At 44.8% G+C, this 16,881-nt stretch overlaps 1 protein-coding gene across 9 annotated transcripts in view; it reads right to left on the bottom strand.

Moving 5' to 3' along the window:
* The window catches only part of dlgap2a (discs, large (Drosophila) homolog-associated protein 2a), a 212,281-nt gene that overhangs the window by 181,848 nt on the left and 13,552 nt on the right, over positions 1 to 16,881 (bottom strand). For all 9 annotated transcript variants that reach the window (XM_015970345.3, XM_015970346.3, XM_054742143.2 and 6 more), the window contains exons 2-3: positions 16,604 to 16,658; positions 16,223 to 16,270 (exon numbers count right to left, since the gene is read on the bottom strand). In XM_015970345.3, coding sequence (XP_015825831.3) covers positions 16,223 to 16,270; positions 16,604 to 16,658 — 103 coding nt within the window. The remainder of the gene's footprint in view (positions 1 to 16,222; positions 16,271 to 16,603; positions 16,659 to 16,881) is intronic.

Below are 16,881 nucleotides of genomic sequence, written 5' to 3'. Positions count from 1 at the left end.
CCTTATTTTCATCACATCTTCTAGAAAGCCTCAATGCAGATATTTCAGTCAAAAGTCAAAAGTATGGATTTACTCTGGGCCAAAGTCGCCGTTTTTACGACATTTCCATGTGTAGGCGTTTATTCGTGTAGCGAGAAAGGGTAGACAGTTAACCACGGAGGAATATTTCATATCCATCCTTCCATTTTCCTCTGCTTATCCCGAGTCAGGTCACCGAGGCGGCAGCCTAAGCAGCGAGGCTCAGACTCACCAGCCACCCGGGCCAGCTCCTCCTCCAATCCTGGCGTTCCCAGGCCAGAGCAGAAACATCGTCCCTCTAGTATGTCCTGGGTCTTCCTTTAGGTCTCCTTATAGCTGGACATGCTTGCAACATCTCACCGGGGATGTGGTCCAGGTGGCATCCAAACCAGTTGCCCAAGACACCTCAACTGACTCCTCTCGTGTGGAGGAGCAGCTGATCTACTCCAAGCCCCTCCCAGATGACCGAGCTTCTCACCCTATCTCTAAAGGGGAGCCCAGCCACCCTGCAGAGAAAACTCATTTCAGCCCCTTGTATCCGTGATCTCGTTCTTTCATTTGAGCTTTGGGTAGGTGGCAGGGCTCAGAATCCTAATTTTCCATTTGACGTAGAGGAGACTGCCTTTTTCTGACCTGATCATTTTCCCGTCTATTTCTTTTCTGCAGCTAGATGCCCACGCCACCTCAACTGACTTCTATCAAAGTGGAGGAGCAACAGATCTACTTTGAGCCCCTCTTGGATGACTTAGCTTCTTACCCCATCTCTCTAAGTGAGCAAACCCGTTCTCTTTTGGTCACTACCCAAAGTTTGTGACCCTAGATGAGAACTGGAGCGTGGACTGACCGGTAAATCCCGGTACGACAGCTGTAGATGCAGCACCAATCCATCCATCAACCTCCCGCTCCATTTTCCCCTCATTCCTGAACCCAAAGATACTTAAATCCTCCGCCTGAGGCAGGGCTTCATCCCTGACCCGGACAACACGCTACTCTTTTCTGGCTCAAGACCAAGAACCAAGTCTTGAAATTAAAGCTGCTGAATTTAATTGACCCCAGAATAAGATTTGAACACTAACAATGTTTATGGTCATTTTAGTGCCTCGGATTTTCTTTGCTTTCTTATAGCTTCCAGCTTGAACCTGTAATTTACTATGATCAGGTGAAAGTACGTTTAAGCGAAGGCTCCATTTGTTTGAAAGGTCCGTCTAGTCACGCTCCATTGTTGCCTCAGCAGGACTACCACTGGAACGGTTTTGCTTCTTGCCAATCACAGCGTTCTACGTTTGGATTGGATAAGCAGAGAGCTGCGACAGAGAAAACCTACAAAGATGTCATCGGCTCAGGAGCGGCGCTGGTTTGAAACCGTTTTTGCATCAACTTAGGTCTCTTCAGACTCGGCCTTTTCTTTCAGACATGACTTAAGGACTGAAGTCATTTTTTTGAAAAATGAGTCATTTAGTTCTTCTTTTCTTCAGTTGTGTATGGCAGATTGCTCCAATGACAGATTGCTGTGGATGAATACATCTCATTGTTTATTGCTCCCATCGGTCCAAGCGCTGACAACTGTAGATCCGCTCTATGAATGGGTTATTTCTATGGTTCATAGAGAGACTGTATAATTACATATGGCTGGCCAGGCTAGGACCCTGGAAGAACATCTGCACAAACAAAGTGTCATGTTCCCGGGCCGAGGTGAGTGCTCCTCATCAACCTAACCATCTCTGAGCTGATTACCCACAGGTGAGGAGCGGAGGGGGCTGCAGCTGCACTAGATTCCCAATCAGGAACTCGGATACAAAACGAGGATGGAGACACCTCACTACGCCGGATGATTGCTCCAGTTTAGGTAGCCCCAGCCACTCGTACTTGTACTTGTTTGTTCGCTTTGACTCGTTTTGGAATATTTGGATTTTGAACGTGGACTGATTTTGGATTACCCTCACGTCTGGTGTTAGTTTGCCTTCTCTCAGGATCTCCACACAACCTGCCTCACCCTCGCCATTTGAACTCCGGATTACCTGCACCACGTCCCATCCTCCTCAGTTGTTCCTGTCGGGACCCTCTCTGCTACCTCACCCATCCCGGATCGCTCACCCTCTGCCCAGCGCTCACCTCGGCTTCCCCGCCTCCCTCGTTCACCACGAGTGCTACATGGACAAGAGCTGTACAGCTCACTCCCCACTAGACTTCCCAGTGCTACTTTTGTTCCCGTTTTCCAAATAAAGCACTTTTCTTTAACTCAACCAGTTCATCAAGTTTGATTCTGCGTGTCTTGGGTTAGACACTTACCTCGAGTCATGACACAAAGACGGCTCGACAGACTAAAAATGACGAGTCATTGTTGCTGTTTATTAAAGACAATTGTGACTAGCATGCACAAGTTTAAACAAGGTCTCCTGTGAACACATCCCAGCATTTTCCACCTCTCTGCACATGTTTCAGGGAACTTTGTTCGGGTCCTGTATCTAACTAGCCAGCCAAGCGCACATCGTTTCAGATTAGCTTTTACATTCACCTCTCCCTTTCAACTCACAACCCCAATTCGGTCAAGCTCCTCCGTGGAAGTAGGTGGAATTAGCATGCAGGGAGCAGACTGCAGATTCCGTCTCGTTTTATTGGAAGAGAAGGAAAAATACCTTGTTTTTACTTTCTTTCTCATCTCTTCTTGCAGGTAAAACACGTGCATGCTTCAGATTAAATGTCAGGCTGAAGCCACAGCTCTTATTGTTTTGATGAAGGGTCTGCTGATGTGCACAGATTCCCAAAGCCTAATTATATGTGTGATGAAGTAAGCAGGGAAGCAACGAGAAAGGACACAAACACAATCAGAGGAACGAAAGCGCCTTTTTGATTGTTTTTGCCCCCCTTGACACCATCATTCATCCATTAATGAGCGAGTGTGCAGTGACTCAGTGTTAAATCAAAGCTTGATCCTATTTTACTTTTCATTTCAGGGACAGACACAAAGTCTTTAGAGATCAGCGGTCTTCGAGACAAACGTAAATGACACGAGTTTCCATTAACACACTTTTAACGCAACATTTTAAAATCAATGGGTAAAAACAGGCGATCACTTGTCCTTTGGATGCATTAGCAACAATAAATCCTGTTCTTGTTATATTTTTAAGGTTATTCCACTTTAGTGGTCTAAATAATAGAAGCAAAAATGCTTCTCTATTTAAAGATTTGCCGTCTTTAAACACTTCCTCACCATAATCAGCTGTTAAAGGCCATCAGAACGCTACACACATTCCACTGGCTCCTTACTAATGAGAGGATTAGCATTATCACCCACGGCCTTCCGCTTAAGAGTTTTAGAGTAATATCTTCATTTGGGAAGCTTGTGTGCAGACTCACACACTTCCACAATCTGCTGAATGACTCGTAGCTCTGAAAATAATTGTGTTCGATATCTAAAACAGTAATGTTACCCCTACTGCACACTGGAAGCAAAAGCGGCGCGGAACGGCACAGCTTCTAATCGAATCCATGGTCTATGGAGTGTAACAGACCAGTCGTGACGCGGCAATTTTCTGGCGCATTCGAGAAGCGGCACGCCGAGCCCCTGAAGATATTTTTTTCCCGCCAGCTGTTTCTGGGATGCATCAATTAACGCAGTTAAAATCGGGCTAGACAGGAAATCACACACGGTGTCAGTGTAAAATCCTGGGTAATTTTCAAAATAAAAGCATTGCAGCGATGCTATTTCATATGAAACTTATGTGGGACCCAACAGCTTATTTACTCACAGCATTGTTCCAGAAGTGCAGCGGTGTGTTTTCATGGCTTTCACCCTGGAGGTGGTGAGGAACAACATCATATATGGCATCAAACAGCGATATCAAACGTGATTTACTTGTTTTTGGTTTAATGGAGGATTGCATAAACAAACCGTGACCTTTGAAATCTCAAGGCATTTTGTGATGTCGCGAGTCGAGCGGGGAGCAGGGCAGAGAAGCCGCTTCGCTGCCGAGACTCTCCCGGTGTGCACGTCAGTGCAGTGGCTGTCGCGGGTAAACCGTTACGCACCGCTTTCACTTCCAGTGTGCGGCAGGCATTGCAGCTGGGCTGACTACATCCACCATTGACTTTTTGACATTTTCAGACGCTTCGTGCAACATTGAGCAATCCCTAACAACAAACAAATGAACGCAAACAGAAAAACGACAGCCAAATCAAAGACTGGCAAACCCAAGCATACATGTGGCTTTGCTCTTCGGAAGTTTCTGCAAATCTTCTAAGTGAATTAAACACTTGACTGTGGAGATGGTGTGTGTTACTCCTGTGCCATGTTTATCTATAGGTGCAGGGAGTAAGAATGACATCCTGTGGTCAAATTTGGGTACTGCAGTCCATGTTTCAAAACAACAATAGAGCCCCACCCTCACCCTTGATGGCAGTTGCCAGCTATGGATCAGCACCAGAAGATTCTAGATGACAAGCGAAGATGAGTCCTACACAGTCGTTTGATAAGTAGAGAAAAACATTTGTCATGATCTGTGCAGGACTACCATCTCTGTTTGAGTGTTTGTTTACAGGTGGGTGTGTCTGGAGAGCTCAGCTGTACCAAATCAGCTCATCAGCGGTCAGGGGATTTAATGAGCAGCAGGACAACTCACCAGTGCCAGATGATACTTAGGCCCTGTCCACACGTAGCCGGGGATCTGCCAAAACGTAGATATTTTTCTATGTTTTGGCCTGTCATCCACACGAAAACGGATCTTTTTAAAAACTCCGGCCAAACTAAAGATCTGCGTTTTCTCCGTTTTGGGTGTCTGCGTGTGGACAGACAAAACCGGAGTTTTAAGGTTCGCAACGTCACTTTCCACGACAAAGAATGCTGACATCCCGTGTGCGACCTGTGTTTACACTAGCCGACAGCATGGATGCCCTCAGAGCTGCGCTCGCTTTATCAATATTCCAAGCGCTTTTTGCTTGTTTGTTTTTGCAAGTGGAATTACTGCTCCTTACGGAAGACCACAGACGAAGGACGAGGTTAAGAACGGGGGAAGTACTGCCGCCTACAGGTCTGGCATGTCCTTAACAACGTATTTATCCGGGTACGTGTGGACAGAGTTTTCTTTTAAAACGAGGTGGTGTGGATGCAAGTTTTTGGAGGGGCGGATATTCGTTTAAAAAAATACGGCTGCGTGTGGACTAGGCCTCAGTCTTGGGTAGTTTCTAGCCTTCCTCCTGATCTTTATAAAATATACTAGAATTTGTTTGTTTGCCCGCTCCTGCCCTTCAGGCAGTAACTTGCTCTGCCCTCCTGATTCCTCCAGGTTCCAGTCATCTTCTCATATTCATTTCTGCACTCTCACCGGAACCATCACCAACATCCCAGTTCTGCCGTTTGCCCCTGACCGCCAGCTCTCCGCCACTCACCGGTCCACCTGCAGCTCCTCGGTCTCCCAGTTCAGCCAGGTCTGGCAAACCCTCCCCAGAAAGACCCGGATCATCCAGGAAACCGTAAGCCTTTAACTTTTCTCATCATCATCATCATCTCACGTTGTTCCAGACTCTGACCTCTCTTCCTCTCTCAGACCCCACGGATCCTTCCCTGTCCATCGGAAGCTACTACAACCGCAACATACAAAATAAATTATTTTTTACCTTCCAACTCTTTGTGGTGATTCTTCATGTCGTGGGTTAAGAAACTGCCCTCAAACATGACAACATTTTAGAGTTGTGGGTAATTTTAAGAAGTAGCTTGAGAAAATGGCAGGATTATTAAAGTCCTATTAAAATTCATAAACGTCTCACCTCCGGTTAGCTAAAAGCAACATGACTCTTGCGCTGCATTCGTTCGCTTTTCTTTCTTGGGTAAAACGTGAAATGTTGATGTTCCATCTCCATAAATAACAACAGCCTGAATGCGTTCCCTAGGGTGACCACATGTCCACTTTTCACTCTCTGTCCGGGGCGTCCGGGGGGGTTCTTGTATTGATGAAAATGTCCGTTTTTTCATCCAGGAGCAGAAATTGAATTATGGGGGAGTTGGATATCCTACACATCCAGGGACAGCCGGAAAAAAAGGTTTCTACCTACATTACATCATTTATGGACTCTCAGCGTACCGGGGTTCTTTTGAGCGGAGAGCACCGAGAGCGGCAGAGCGCTGATCGTCGGTGAGCTCCAGGCTGCTGCGTCCAGCGCACGGTCCATTCTCAAAGTGGCGCAACCAAAAAACTATAATTAACCCACGATCGTTCACGTCTGCACATGTTCTCTACTTTCTGTCTTATTTGTGCCTGAAGCGCTCTGCTACTGCGGAGCTCATCACCTGCGCTGCTGGGATTTCACCTCACTGACGCAGCATCGAAACGCGCTCTCCGCTTTGCTCAAGAGTAACTGATGAGGTGAAAAAGTAAGAATCCAGGCAGCCATTTTTCTGGAGAGTTTAGAGGAGATGCAGGAAGATGAGAGACAGACAGGACAGGAAATAGTTAAATAAAAACAAGGAAACAAAGTAAAATGTAGGTAGATTTATCTCCACTACACGTTTTTACCTGTATAAAACAATAAGTTATGCACATGTAATATTTATACATCTGATACAATTCAGATCACCTTCAAAACTCAGTCACACACCCTGGGCTATTTCAAGACATTTTGGGGGCCAAGGCAAAATGACACCCCCATAACTGGGCTCCCCAGAAGCCTCTGTGTAATTCATACCCTCTAGGAGTATTAGTTATACAGTGTTTGTAAAAGCCCCTCAGACATTACTGACATGTTCTAATATTAACAGATGAAAAACTAAATTATCAGACATGATGTCTCATCTGCTTCTTTTCTAAACTTGCAAAAAGTAACAAAACCATGTGAAAGCCACCATTTGTGGATTCTCTGAAAGTTTCCATGGAGAGTGTGACAACTTATTTTTTCATTGATCCTATCGTCTAATCTCACAGCTGAAACAAGCATCCTTAATAATCTGTGCACAGGAAGCTTATTGATGCTGTAGTAAAACAAAAGGTATAATAATTTATTATTAATAAAACCTTGGTGCAGCACTAAAGCAGAAAAATGAGATTTTGCAATAAATATGCAAAATATTTAGATATGAATTGTTTTGGAGCCCTTTTATTGGCAGAATCTGATATTAATTTAGTTCTTACAAAGAATTGGGTCCCAACGTGGTTTGTGTGGCGTTGCCGTAGTGTGACATCATAGGCACAGATCTCCTGTCCTCTTTTTTGGAAAAGGAAATATGGTCACCCTAGCATTCCCCCACATTGTGGAATTGTTATTGCTAACGGTTAGCTTCTACTCGCTTTCCTGGCCACTAAATCAACATGGCGTTCTGCAGTTGCCAGCCAGTTTGTGAAGACGAGGCTGGCTGTGTGTGTGTGTGTGGCTCTGTGGCTTATACAGAAAATAGAGGGAGAAGACCATTTTCACATTTAGCCTGCATGTGAAACTCAGAGTGACCAGTCATATTTAAAAAATAACACAAGTGTTATAAACTTCTGCGTGAAAGAGACCTTCAAAAAAAAGATTAGCACAAAGGCTTTTGGTGCTGGGGAGAGCCCAACGGAGCTCGGGCTCTGTCCTTTTACAGATTCATCTGAAAAATGAAGAATGATTAGATGACAGGGACACGTGAAGGCATCAGCCCAGCTGTTAATTACACAAGCTAATAGCAGCTGCTGATTCACCCTTGTGTCAAAGAGATCCACAGCAGGACATGTGAAGCTCTAAGATGGACACGCTGCACCTCTAGACAAAAGCTCCAGAAGGCTAGAGAGAAGAACCATTAAGACTGATGTAGTTCAGGGACGTCTGCCGTCTCCAAACAGGGACATGCGAGACACCTTTCAGGCAGCAGAGACAGGTCTAGCTGTGAGAATTAGTGGGATTAGGTGTAAAAAGGCCACTTTGCTTAAAGGTCTGGCAGGTCCATCTGAGGAGTTTAAAACACAATTCCCCTAATTATTACGCTCTGACTTAATCTTCTACCTTTCAGAAAAACTCACTTGCTTTCTAACTACATCTCCTCTGACTCCTCCAAGTCCTCCAGGCTGATTTGTTTCCACGGCAACACAGCCCCAGATAAATGCTTCCACATTAGGTTGACACAAAACACAGCAGCAGCAGTGATTTAGCTAATTTAATTTTTCATGTGCTGGTGTTGGAGTTAAGAAGCTGCAATTAAGTGACAGGAAACTGAGGGTGGCACTTAATAGGATATGATGATAATCCTCAATAGGCCTGCACAATATATTGTAAATATATCGTTATCGCGATATCAGCATGCACAATATGCATATCGCAAAGAACAGAAAAATATCACAGTGAATGGTCAGCTCAAATGTTTGCTACACATAATGATAATAATAACTCGCACTTGTATAGCGCCTCTCAGAGTAAGGACTCCTAAGCGCTTTACACTACAGTGTATCATTCATCCATTTACACACATTCACACACAGGTGGTGATGAGCTACAATGTAGCCACAGCTGCCCTGGGGCGCACTGACAGAGGCGAGGCTGCCGAGCACAGGCGCCACCGGTCCCTCCGACTAGGGCTGCTCGATTATGGCAAAAATAATAATCACGATTATGGTGACTGAAATTGAGATCACGATTATTTAGGACGATTTTTCTATTTATGTTGACTTTATTTGTTTTTATTCAGTCATAAAATTGCTCAGGGCAATATCAGGACAAAAATAAATAAGAAACAAGATGATCACTAAAATAACTCCTGATTCCCAGTATAAAAATACCAATATACTTATAGCTCATAGTTTATGACCCAAGGGTTATAGACCTTGGTTTAACTCATTTAAGTCTAACCAGTACAGACCCAAATACCAATATCTTGCAAATACTGACAGCAAGAATTATACAGTGGCATTTATAACAAATAAACGCAAATAAATTGATGTTCATAAAATGTTGCATAACATTTATTTAGTCATGTCAAGGTGCTGTAGGAGAGTGCACTAGCACCGTGTCCTCAGAGAGATTAGTTATTATTCATCAGCGTGAGGAACTTATTTCTACCTTATTTATAAACTATTTACAAGTCCATCAGTTAATATAATAATTGTCCCAACCACAGCTGCACACACACCTCCCAACCCGGTCTCACAGCAATCGGGGCAAGCTGCACGTGTGTTTAGCACGCGCACATTTAGCCGTTTTTAGTGGCTCAGGAGTCCGCAGGTGTGGTGTGTGTCACTCACTCTGGTTAATCCAACAGGGAGTCGGCTCCGAGAGCTGTTTCTTTAGCGACCGACACATCACTACTTCATTCCCTTTCCTAATGCTGTGAAGAACGGTCCGGAGCGCAGGCGGAGTGTTTAGCTAACCTGCAGGAAATGTCGAAGACAGTTATCCAGAAAGTAGCTAAGGGTTACCAGAGATGTTTCTGAGGTGTTCGCTAGGTACTTTTAACATTTAAAAAGTCAAGAAGGGGGTCTGAGAAGCTGTTAGAAACAGCGTCAAAGTCACAAAGTTGACAAACACCCTAGGAGGAGCGCTTCATTTGTAACTCAGGGCAGCGCAAGTGGGAGGGGCAAATAATCGGCTTGTTTTGTTTTTTATAATCTTTCAAAACTCAGATCGTAATCGTGATTAAATTTCGATTAATTGAGCAGCCCTACCTCCGACCACCACCAGCAGGCAATGTGGGTTAAGTGTCTTGCCCAAGGACACAACGACAGAATTCTCTGTCCGGAGCCAGGATCAAACCTGCAACCTTCCGATTACTGGACAACCCGTTCAACCTGTTGAGCTACTGCTGCCCGTGTATGTAATGTATTCTGTCCATCAAACAGATGTTTTTTTTAACAAATCAAATAGAGCTCTTCTCATTTGGCCAATCGGGTGGTTTCTTATAGGTTAGAAGCCCGCCCCCGAGGTGGACGGCACTTCATTTAGATGGTTAGCAAACACCTGAGTTAGCTTTGTTCTGCTGATTCTGCTTTTCCTGGGATCCACGGATCACCTTTTCTTGTTCATTTTCTTTTTCCCATTCCTCACATCTTTAGCTTTTCTCAATTTGATGATTTTTTTGTTTTGTTTTTGATTATTTTTGTTCCTGAGTTAAGTTTTTATTTATCGCAAGTAATATCGTCATCGTAATATTAATCACTGTTATTGAATATCGCAGGTTTTCCTAATATCGTGCGGCCCTAATCCTCATGATAGTGATGATGCAAGTCTTGAACTACGCTTTTATTTTTATATCGTAGAAGCCAGAACTTTTCACAATACATTGGACTTCAGTGGGTTTTTATACATTTTTATTCTATGCATTTGTTTTGGTGGAATAAAACCTGTGCCTTTGCAATTTTTTTAAATGCAGTTTGAAGCAAGTCAATACTTTTGCATGTGTTTTATTTGCCAATCACGTAAAAATAAAAATAAAAAGAGTCCTTGTTACGTGGAATTATTTCCTACATTGATGAAAAGTATCTACTCGCTCTCTGCAGCAACCCTTTCTCTAATCTGTTCATTCAGTGGCTGAGAACCCTACATCAACTCAATGGAGAGGATTTGGAAACTGGCGTTGAAAGATGTGCATGAAGGCATGATAATAGGATGCAAAAGATAGCATGGACATGAAAAGTGGCAACAGAAAGATAAAATATTCACACGCTAATTAAGGCCTATAAATGGAAAAGTCCGTGAATGAGCAGCATAGAAATGTGGCGTGCTCATCAACAGAAGAGGCTCTACATATGGAGTCCATTAATAGCAGAGGGACAGTGAAAGATTATGGTAAACCACCTCCCTTCAGTTTTTGAGCACAGGCTGTCAAAGCTCACAACAGAAGCAGAGCAGATGGGGAGAAGTTTGAGATTGTGGTGGTGAAAAAGTGACCAGCAGAGGGCCCCCTCGTTCAGCAGAGTGTGATGGAGGAGAGCACATGAGCATAAATTCAAGCAGTAGAGCAATATAATCATATCCACCAGCAGGAGATAAACATCCTTTCAGCGCCGTTACTTTTATAGACTCCTGTAATTATTCCATCTCTTTACTGCAACCTGACACTCTCCTCTAAATCGGTCCTCGGGTCTCCCGCGAGCCAGACTCCCGCCCGACTCAGAGCCACCTGAAACCGCTAATTAGCCTCATCCTCCGATGTCAGGATTCATTTGTGACATTCGTTTATCAAATGCAAACCCAAGACCATCCAATCCCTGCAGAGGAGCGATGCTTCTAACAAATGGACTAAACGCAGCACAAGCTCTGTTGCCATGGCAACAGGATGCCAAGGTAGGCATTGGACTGCAAAAGCTCTGGCTTGGATCCCAGACTGCATTTGCATCAGTGGTGATCAATAAGCTTCGATGAGAGTGTTCTCACACAATCAGAGGTTTATTGACTACTGTGTCGTATTTAAAAGGAGTGCGCGGTGTCTTCCTGAAAGTGTAATCCGTCAGACTAGATGCTTTAGAGAAGTAAACAGTTTCCCCACAGTGAAAATAAATGGAGTTTGGAAAATGCAGTCAAACCAATTTTGCCTTAATGGTTGCATTCACATGCAAGTAAATGTGTACACATGCATACTCCGCTCGTGCACAGGATTAGGTTCAACATCTCTGGGTAAAGTTGCAGATTTCATGCTACTCCTGTTCAAAAGGTTTGGGTGATATTGTTATCGAGAACGTTGCCTTTCAAATATGTCGTGACCCGCTGCATAGAGTTAGATGAAAGCCTCAGACTAAAAAAAAAACTTCACCGTCTGCAGCTGATGTAAAAATCAAGTCAATATGGCCGTCAAGGCAAACTGGCTTTAGCAAAGCTCAGAATGGATCTTAACTTTGTCACTTTTACAGAAATCTTGTGTCACAACAGCTGATGGTCACCCGCATCTCTAAGTGATACCCTAACATGATGATGTCACCTCTGTCGCTCAAGATGCAATCTACTGTCATCTCCCGCCTCGATTACTGTAATGCCCTTCTAACTGGTCTTCCAGCCTGTACTGGGAGACCTCTTCAAATGGTCCAGAACGCAGCGGCGCGTCTGGTCTTCAATCAGCCAAAAAGAGCACACGTCACCCCTCTAATCATTGAGCTCCACTGGCTACCGCTAGCAGCACGCATCAAATTCAAATTGCTAACACTAGCATACAAAGTCTGAGATGGTACGGCTCTCATCTACCTGAATCCTCTTGCAAAGGCTTACGTCTCGGCCCGGCCGCTCCGGTCATCACAGGATCGTCGGCTAGCAGTGCCTACACCACGCTCAGGACAGCCCAGACTCTTCTCATGTATCGTTCCAAAAATGTGGAATGACCTTCCTAACACTACCAGAACAGGGGCTTCCTTTTCAATTTTCAAGAAACTCCTGAAGACCGTGCTCTTCAGAGAGCATCTTCTTAAGTAGCACCCTCCCTGCACCCGTCCCCCCTCTCTACTGTCCACTCCTTTGTTCCCTCCTCTCCATGATTGATGTCAAGTTATTGATGTTATTGTTGTTGTTAGCCTCAAGGGCAACATGCTGATTATCACTTGTAAGTCGCTTTGGACAAAAGCGTCTGCTAAATACATAAACATAAACATAAGATAATGATGGCCCTTAAAGCTGACCTTGGTCCTTTTCAACGCACGGTTACAACTTTGTTAACTTCACAGATTATGGGGTTGTCGCAACACATGCTTGCAATTCTTCTGTGATTTTGTGACCTTGCAGGACCAATGCACGTCTGATATGCTCACGTTCAGAAGGTCACTGAAGTCGTTTGTTACGCACCACTTATGCATTCGGTGGAAATCCAGGGTAGAAGAAGAAGAAAATATCATTTCTATAGCGCCTCTCAAGATAAAAATCACGAGGCGCTTCACAAAAACAAAACAAAAATGTAAAAATATAAAAAGCATTTAGAAAATATTTTAAAATATATTTCAAATGAGCAAAATAGGCAATTGGGATTTAAAAGAAAAAATGTTAAGAAAGAGAGTGAATAGGAAAGAGGGAAATCAGTGGGGAAGGTGGAATAGGTGGGGAGAGCAGAATAAAGAGAGAGTGGTGAAGAGGGTCATACAAAAGCCAGCTTGAACAAGTGAGTCTTCAGCTGCTTTTTGAAGGAGACCACTGAGTCCACTGATCTCAGGCTCAGGGGGAGAGAGGTCCAGAGTCTGGGGGCCACAGCAGCAAATGATCTGTCACCTTTGACCTTTAGCCTGGTGCTGCACAACCAGTAGGCTTTGATCACTGGACCTCAGGGACCTGCTGGGGGTGTAGGGACTAAGAAGATCACCAATGTAAGATGGTGCCTGTCCATGTAAGGCCCTATAGACCAGAACCAGGATCTTGAAATGAACCCTGAAGTTGACTGGCAGCCAGTGAAGCTGGAGGAGAAGCGGGGTGATGTGGGTGTGTTTGGAGGACTTGGTCAGAAGCCGAGCACAGGCATTCTGAACCACCTGTAGACGGTTCAGGAAGGTTCTGCTCAGACACGTGAAAAGAGAGTTACAGTAGTCTGAGCGTGAGGAGATGAAGGTGTGGAGAACTGTCTCAAGTTCAGAGCGAGACAGAATGGGACTCAGCTTAGCAATGTTCCTGAGATGGAAGAAGGAAGAGCGAACAAGATAACTGACATGAGAATCCAGGGTGAGAGCTGGGTCAAAGGTCACGCCAAGATTCCTGACAGAAGGTTTGGTGTGAGAAGCAAGCTGACCAAGAGAGTCTCTGACTTTGGGAACCAGCTTGTCTGGGGCACAGATGAGGATCTCAGTCTTATCTTCATTCAGCTGAAGAAAGCTCCCAGCCATTCAGGTTTTGATAGAGTCTAAGCAGGTGTGTAACAGCTGCAGCTTAGACATCTCATGGGGCTTAAAGGAGATGTACAGTTGGATGTCATCTGCATAAAGATGGTAGGAGATTCCTTTGAAGGAGCTCAGGATGTGCTGAAGAGGAAGCAGATAGAGGAGGAAGAGCAGAGGCCCCAGCACAGAACGTTGTGGGACACCATGGGTAAGAGAGGTGGTGGAGGACCTAAACTTGGAGACGGCTATAGAAAAGGAGCGCTCAGAGAGATAAGAGGAGAACCACTCCAGAGCAGATCCTGATAGGACTACCCAGTCTCTCAGCCTCTCCAGTAGCAGGTGATGGTCAACAGTGTCAAAGGCTGCAGTCAGGTCCAGCAGGACCAGAACAGAACAGTCCCCTGCATCACTGTGAGTCAGAAGGTCATTAGAGACCCTAAGAAGAGCTGTTTCAGTAGAATGAGCTCTACGAAAACCTGACTGGAAGCAATCATAGATGTTATGTTCATCAAGAGCAGCTGTGAGTTGTTTAGCCACAACCTTTTCCAAGATCTTGGAGATGAACAGAAGTTTAGAGATGGGTCTGAAGCTGCTATGGAGAAAGGGGTCGAGACTCGCTTTTTTAAGAAGCGGGTGGATTACAGCATTCTCAAAGTAAGCAGGGACCTGACCAGAAACCAGACAAGCATTAATTATAGAGAGCACGCTGGGACCGATGGACTGAAAAGCACTTTTAAACAAAGATGAAGGTAAGATGTCGAGGGGGCATGCAGAGGTCTTCATAGAGTTAACTAGTTTGGTTAACTCAGGCAAAGAAACAGGAGCAAAGCTATCTAGGATGATGGGCCTGGTTGGAGTCGGGAGAGGCAGCGATAAGGCTGAAGGAGAGATGCTAGATCTAACCTTATTGACTTTGTCCACAAAGAAAGACAGAAAGTTCTCACAGTCTGTAACAGGTGGACGGAGGCTGTAGGAGTGGCAGGAGAGGCGATGCTGCTGATGGTGTTAAACAGCACCTTGGGGTTCCCTTTGCTCTGGGACACCAGTTTGGAGAAATAGGAAACCCTAGCGTCTCTGTCTGCAGAGTTAAAGGATGTCAGAAGATCCTTTAGGTGCAGCAGATGGACGTGGAGATGGGTTTTCTTCCACAAATGCTCAATTTTTCTGCATTGGCGCTTCAGGCTGCGAAGGCTGTCAGTAAACCAGGGAGTAGGGTTCACTGCAGGAACTGATCTGGTTCTGACAGGACAGATGTTGTCCAGAATGGAGAGGCAGTGCTCGTTAAACTGAGAAGTTAAGGAATCTGGGTCGTTATCAAAAGAACAGGGTGGATCAAAAGCAGCAGAAAAACTGCTAGCTATGCTCTCATTAAGAAAACGAGAATTAACCATACTGCGAGCAGGAGGTGGGGACGCAGAAACTGACAAGTTAAAGAAAATGCAATGGTGATCTGAAATATAAACGTCCTCAGGACAAACACTGTCAGCATTTAGACTCAGGGTAAAAACAAGGTCTAGAGTGTGCCCCCTGGTGTGTGGGGCCAGAAACATGCTGGGTAAAGCAGAAGGAGTCCATAAGGCTGGAGAAATTCATGGCAAAGAGATCGGAGGGATCATCAACGTGGATGTTAAAGTCACCAGTGGAGGATAGAAAGTCACTAAACTCCTGAAGGAAAGAACTGTTTGGACCAGGTGGACGATAGACCACAGCACAGTAGAACGGGTCCTTACGCCCGACTTTAATCAGCTGCAGTTCAAGGTAACAGACCGTGCCAGACTTTGCAACATGGCTCTCTTCTTTGTTGCCCAATGGTACATGGGGCCACACAGTCAATAAATCTAACCATGCATCAGGAAGAGTGCCACGCTCTTACTGCAAACTCCTCATGAAAAATCTACTCTTGTGAAATATTTTCTGAACTTGTTGCCACTCATTAGAAACAGATTTGTCCATAACAGCAAACTGCATCCATCTGGCATCTTTGACTAAGGAGATAAAGTGTGCCTCGTTTTAAAACTTTTATGCACTAAAAAAGGTTCTTCTCTGCAGATAAGTGCAGATAATCTCGCCACAATGTCCCATCAAACTTTTATTTCATGCTGTAAAACGCCCTAAAGTTATTTCACATAACTGAGTTCCAGAGTCATAACAACTGGCAGAGTACCTCAATTCCCCCAAGGTTGCTGCATTCTCGTGCCACCCCCTCAGTGTGTGTATGTGTGTGTGTGTGTCACACCTAGACAGTGTGTGTAGACCGTAATTAAAAACAGCACAAAATGCATCACAGAGGAATAGGATCACCATAAAACGGATCCTATAAATGGATATGAGGCAAAAATAAGTCATCAGAGCAGCGCTTTGAGGTTTTGTCTATGGGATGGATGGTGCATGCAGTCTCAGTGCAGTCCAGAGGTTAGAAAGTTTGAGGCATGAAAAGAAAATGAGTGATTATCAGGAAGACTGCAGACAGGTACCTGAATATATCTCCCTGCTCTTCAATTTCATCAGCAGCCTCTTCATACCTGCAACAGTGTGAAGAAGCTCGTCATCATCACAAATTGACACCTAATCCCACATTATGCCTCCGCTTGCCATGTAGATGGAGGAACGTCACTTTGAACCAGTCTAAAGTTTTGTGTGGATGCTGAAAACAAAGTGTCACGAAAGCATCAAGAAACACTCAAACTGATCAGGGCACAAAATCAGCAAGAAGGAAAGAACGAGATCACAGATGAATACAACAGACTAATGGTGCACCCCTCCTCTGGGTATGCATTGTCCCACACCCACTAATTACAGGTACAGTCTGACGGTGCATCTGTCTCAGTGTGGATGGGGATTGGCAAAGCCCTTACCTGTGTTTCTGTCTGGTAAGATACAGCAGTGCTTCTGCAGTATGCCTGGCAGCACCTTCCGGGTAATGGGGGGTTGTGATGGGAGGAAAAGAGAGGGAGAGCGTTAATATTAGAGCAGCTCAAAGCAGATAAACAAGCTGGAGTTCTGAAGAAATGCACTGACGCATGCGGAGGCCCTCATGTACAGCGCAGCAGCAGATCCCCGTCTGCTCCTACATTCATCTTATTCTTATGCACATTGATCTGAGCAGCGGAGCTCTAGATGACGGCTGTGGCGT

Source organism: Nothobranchius furzeri, chromosome 18, assembly GCF_043380555.1.
Source record: "Nothobranchius furzeri strain GRZ-AD chromosome 18, NfurGRZ-RIMD1, whole genome shotgun sequence".
Lineage (NCBI taxonomy): Eukaryota > Metazoa > Chordata > Actinopteri > Cyprinodontiformes > Nothobranchiidae > Nothobranchius > Nothobranchius furzeri.
This window is presented reverse-complemented; position numbering and strand designations above follow the sequence as displayed.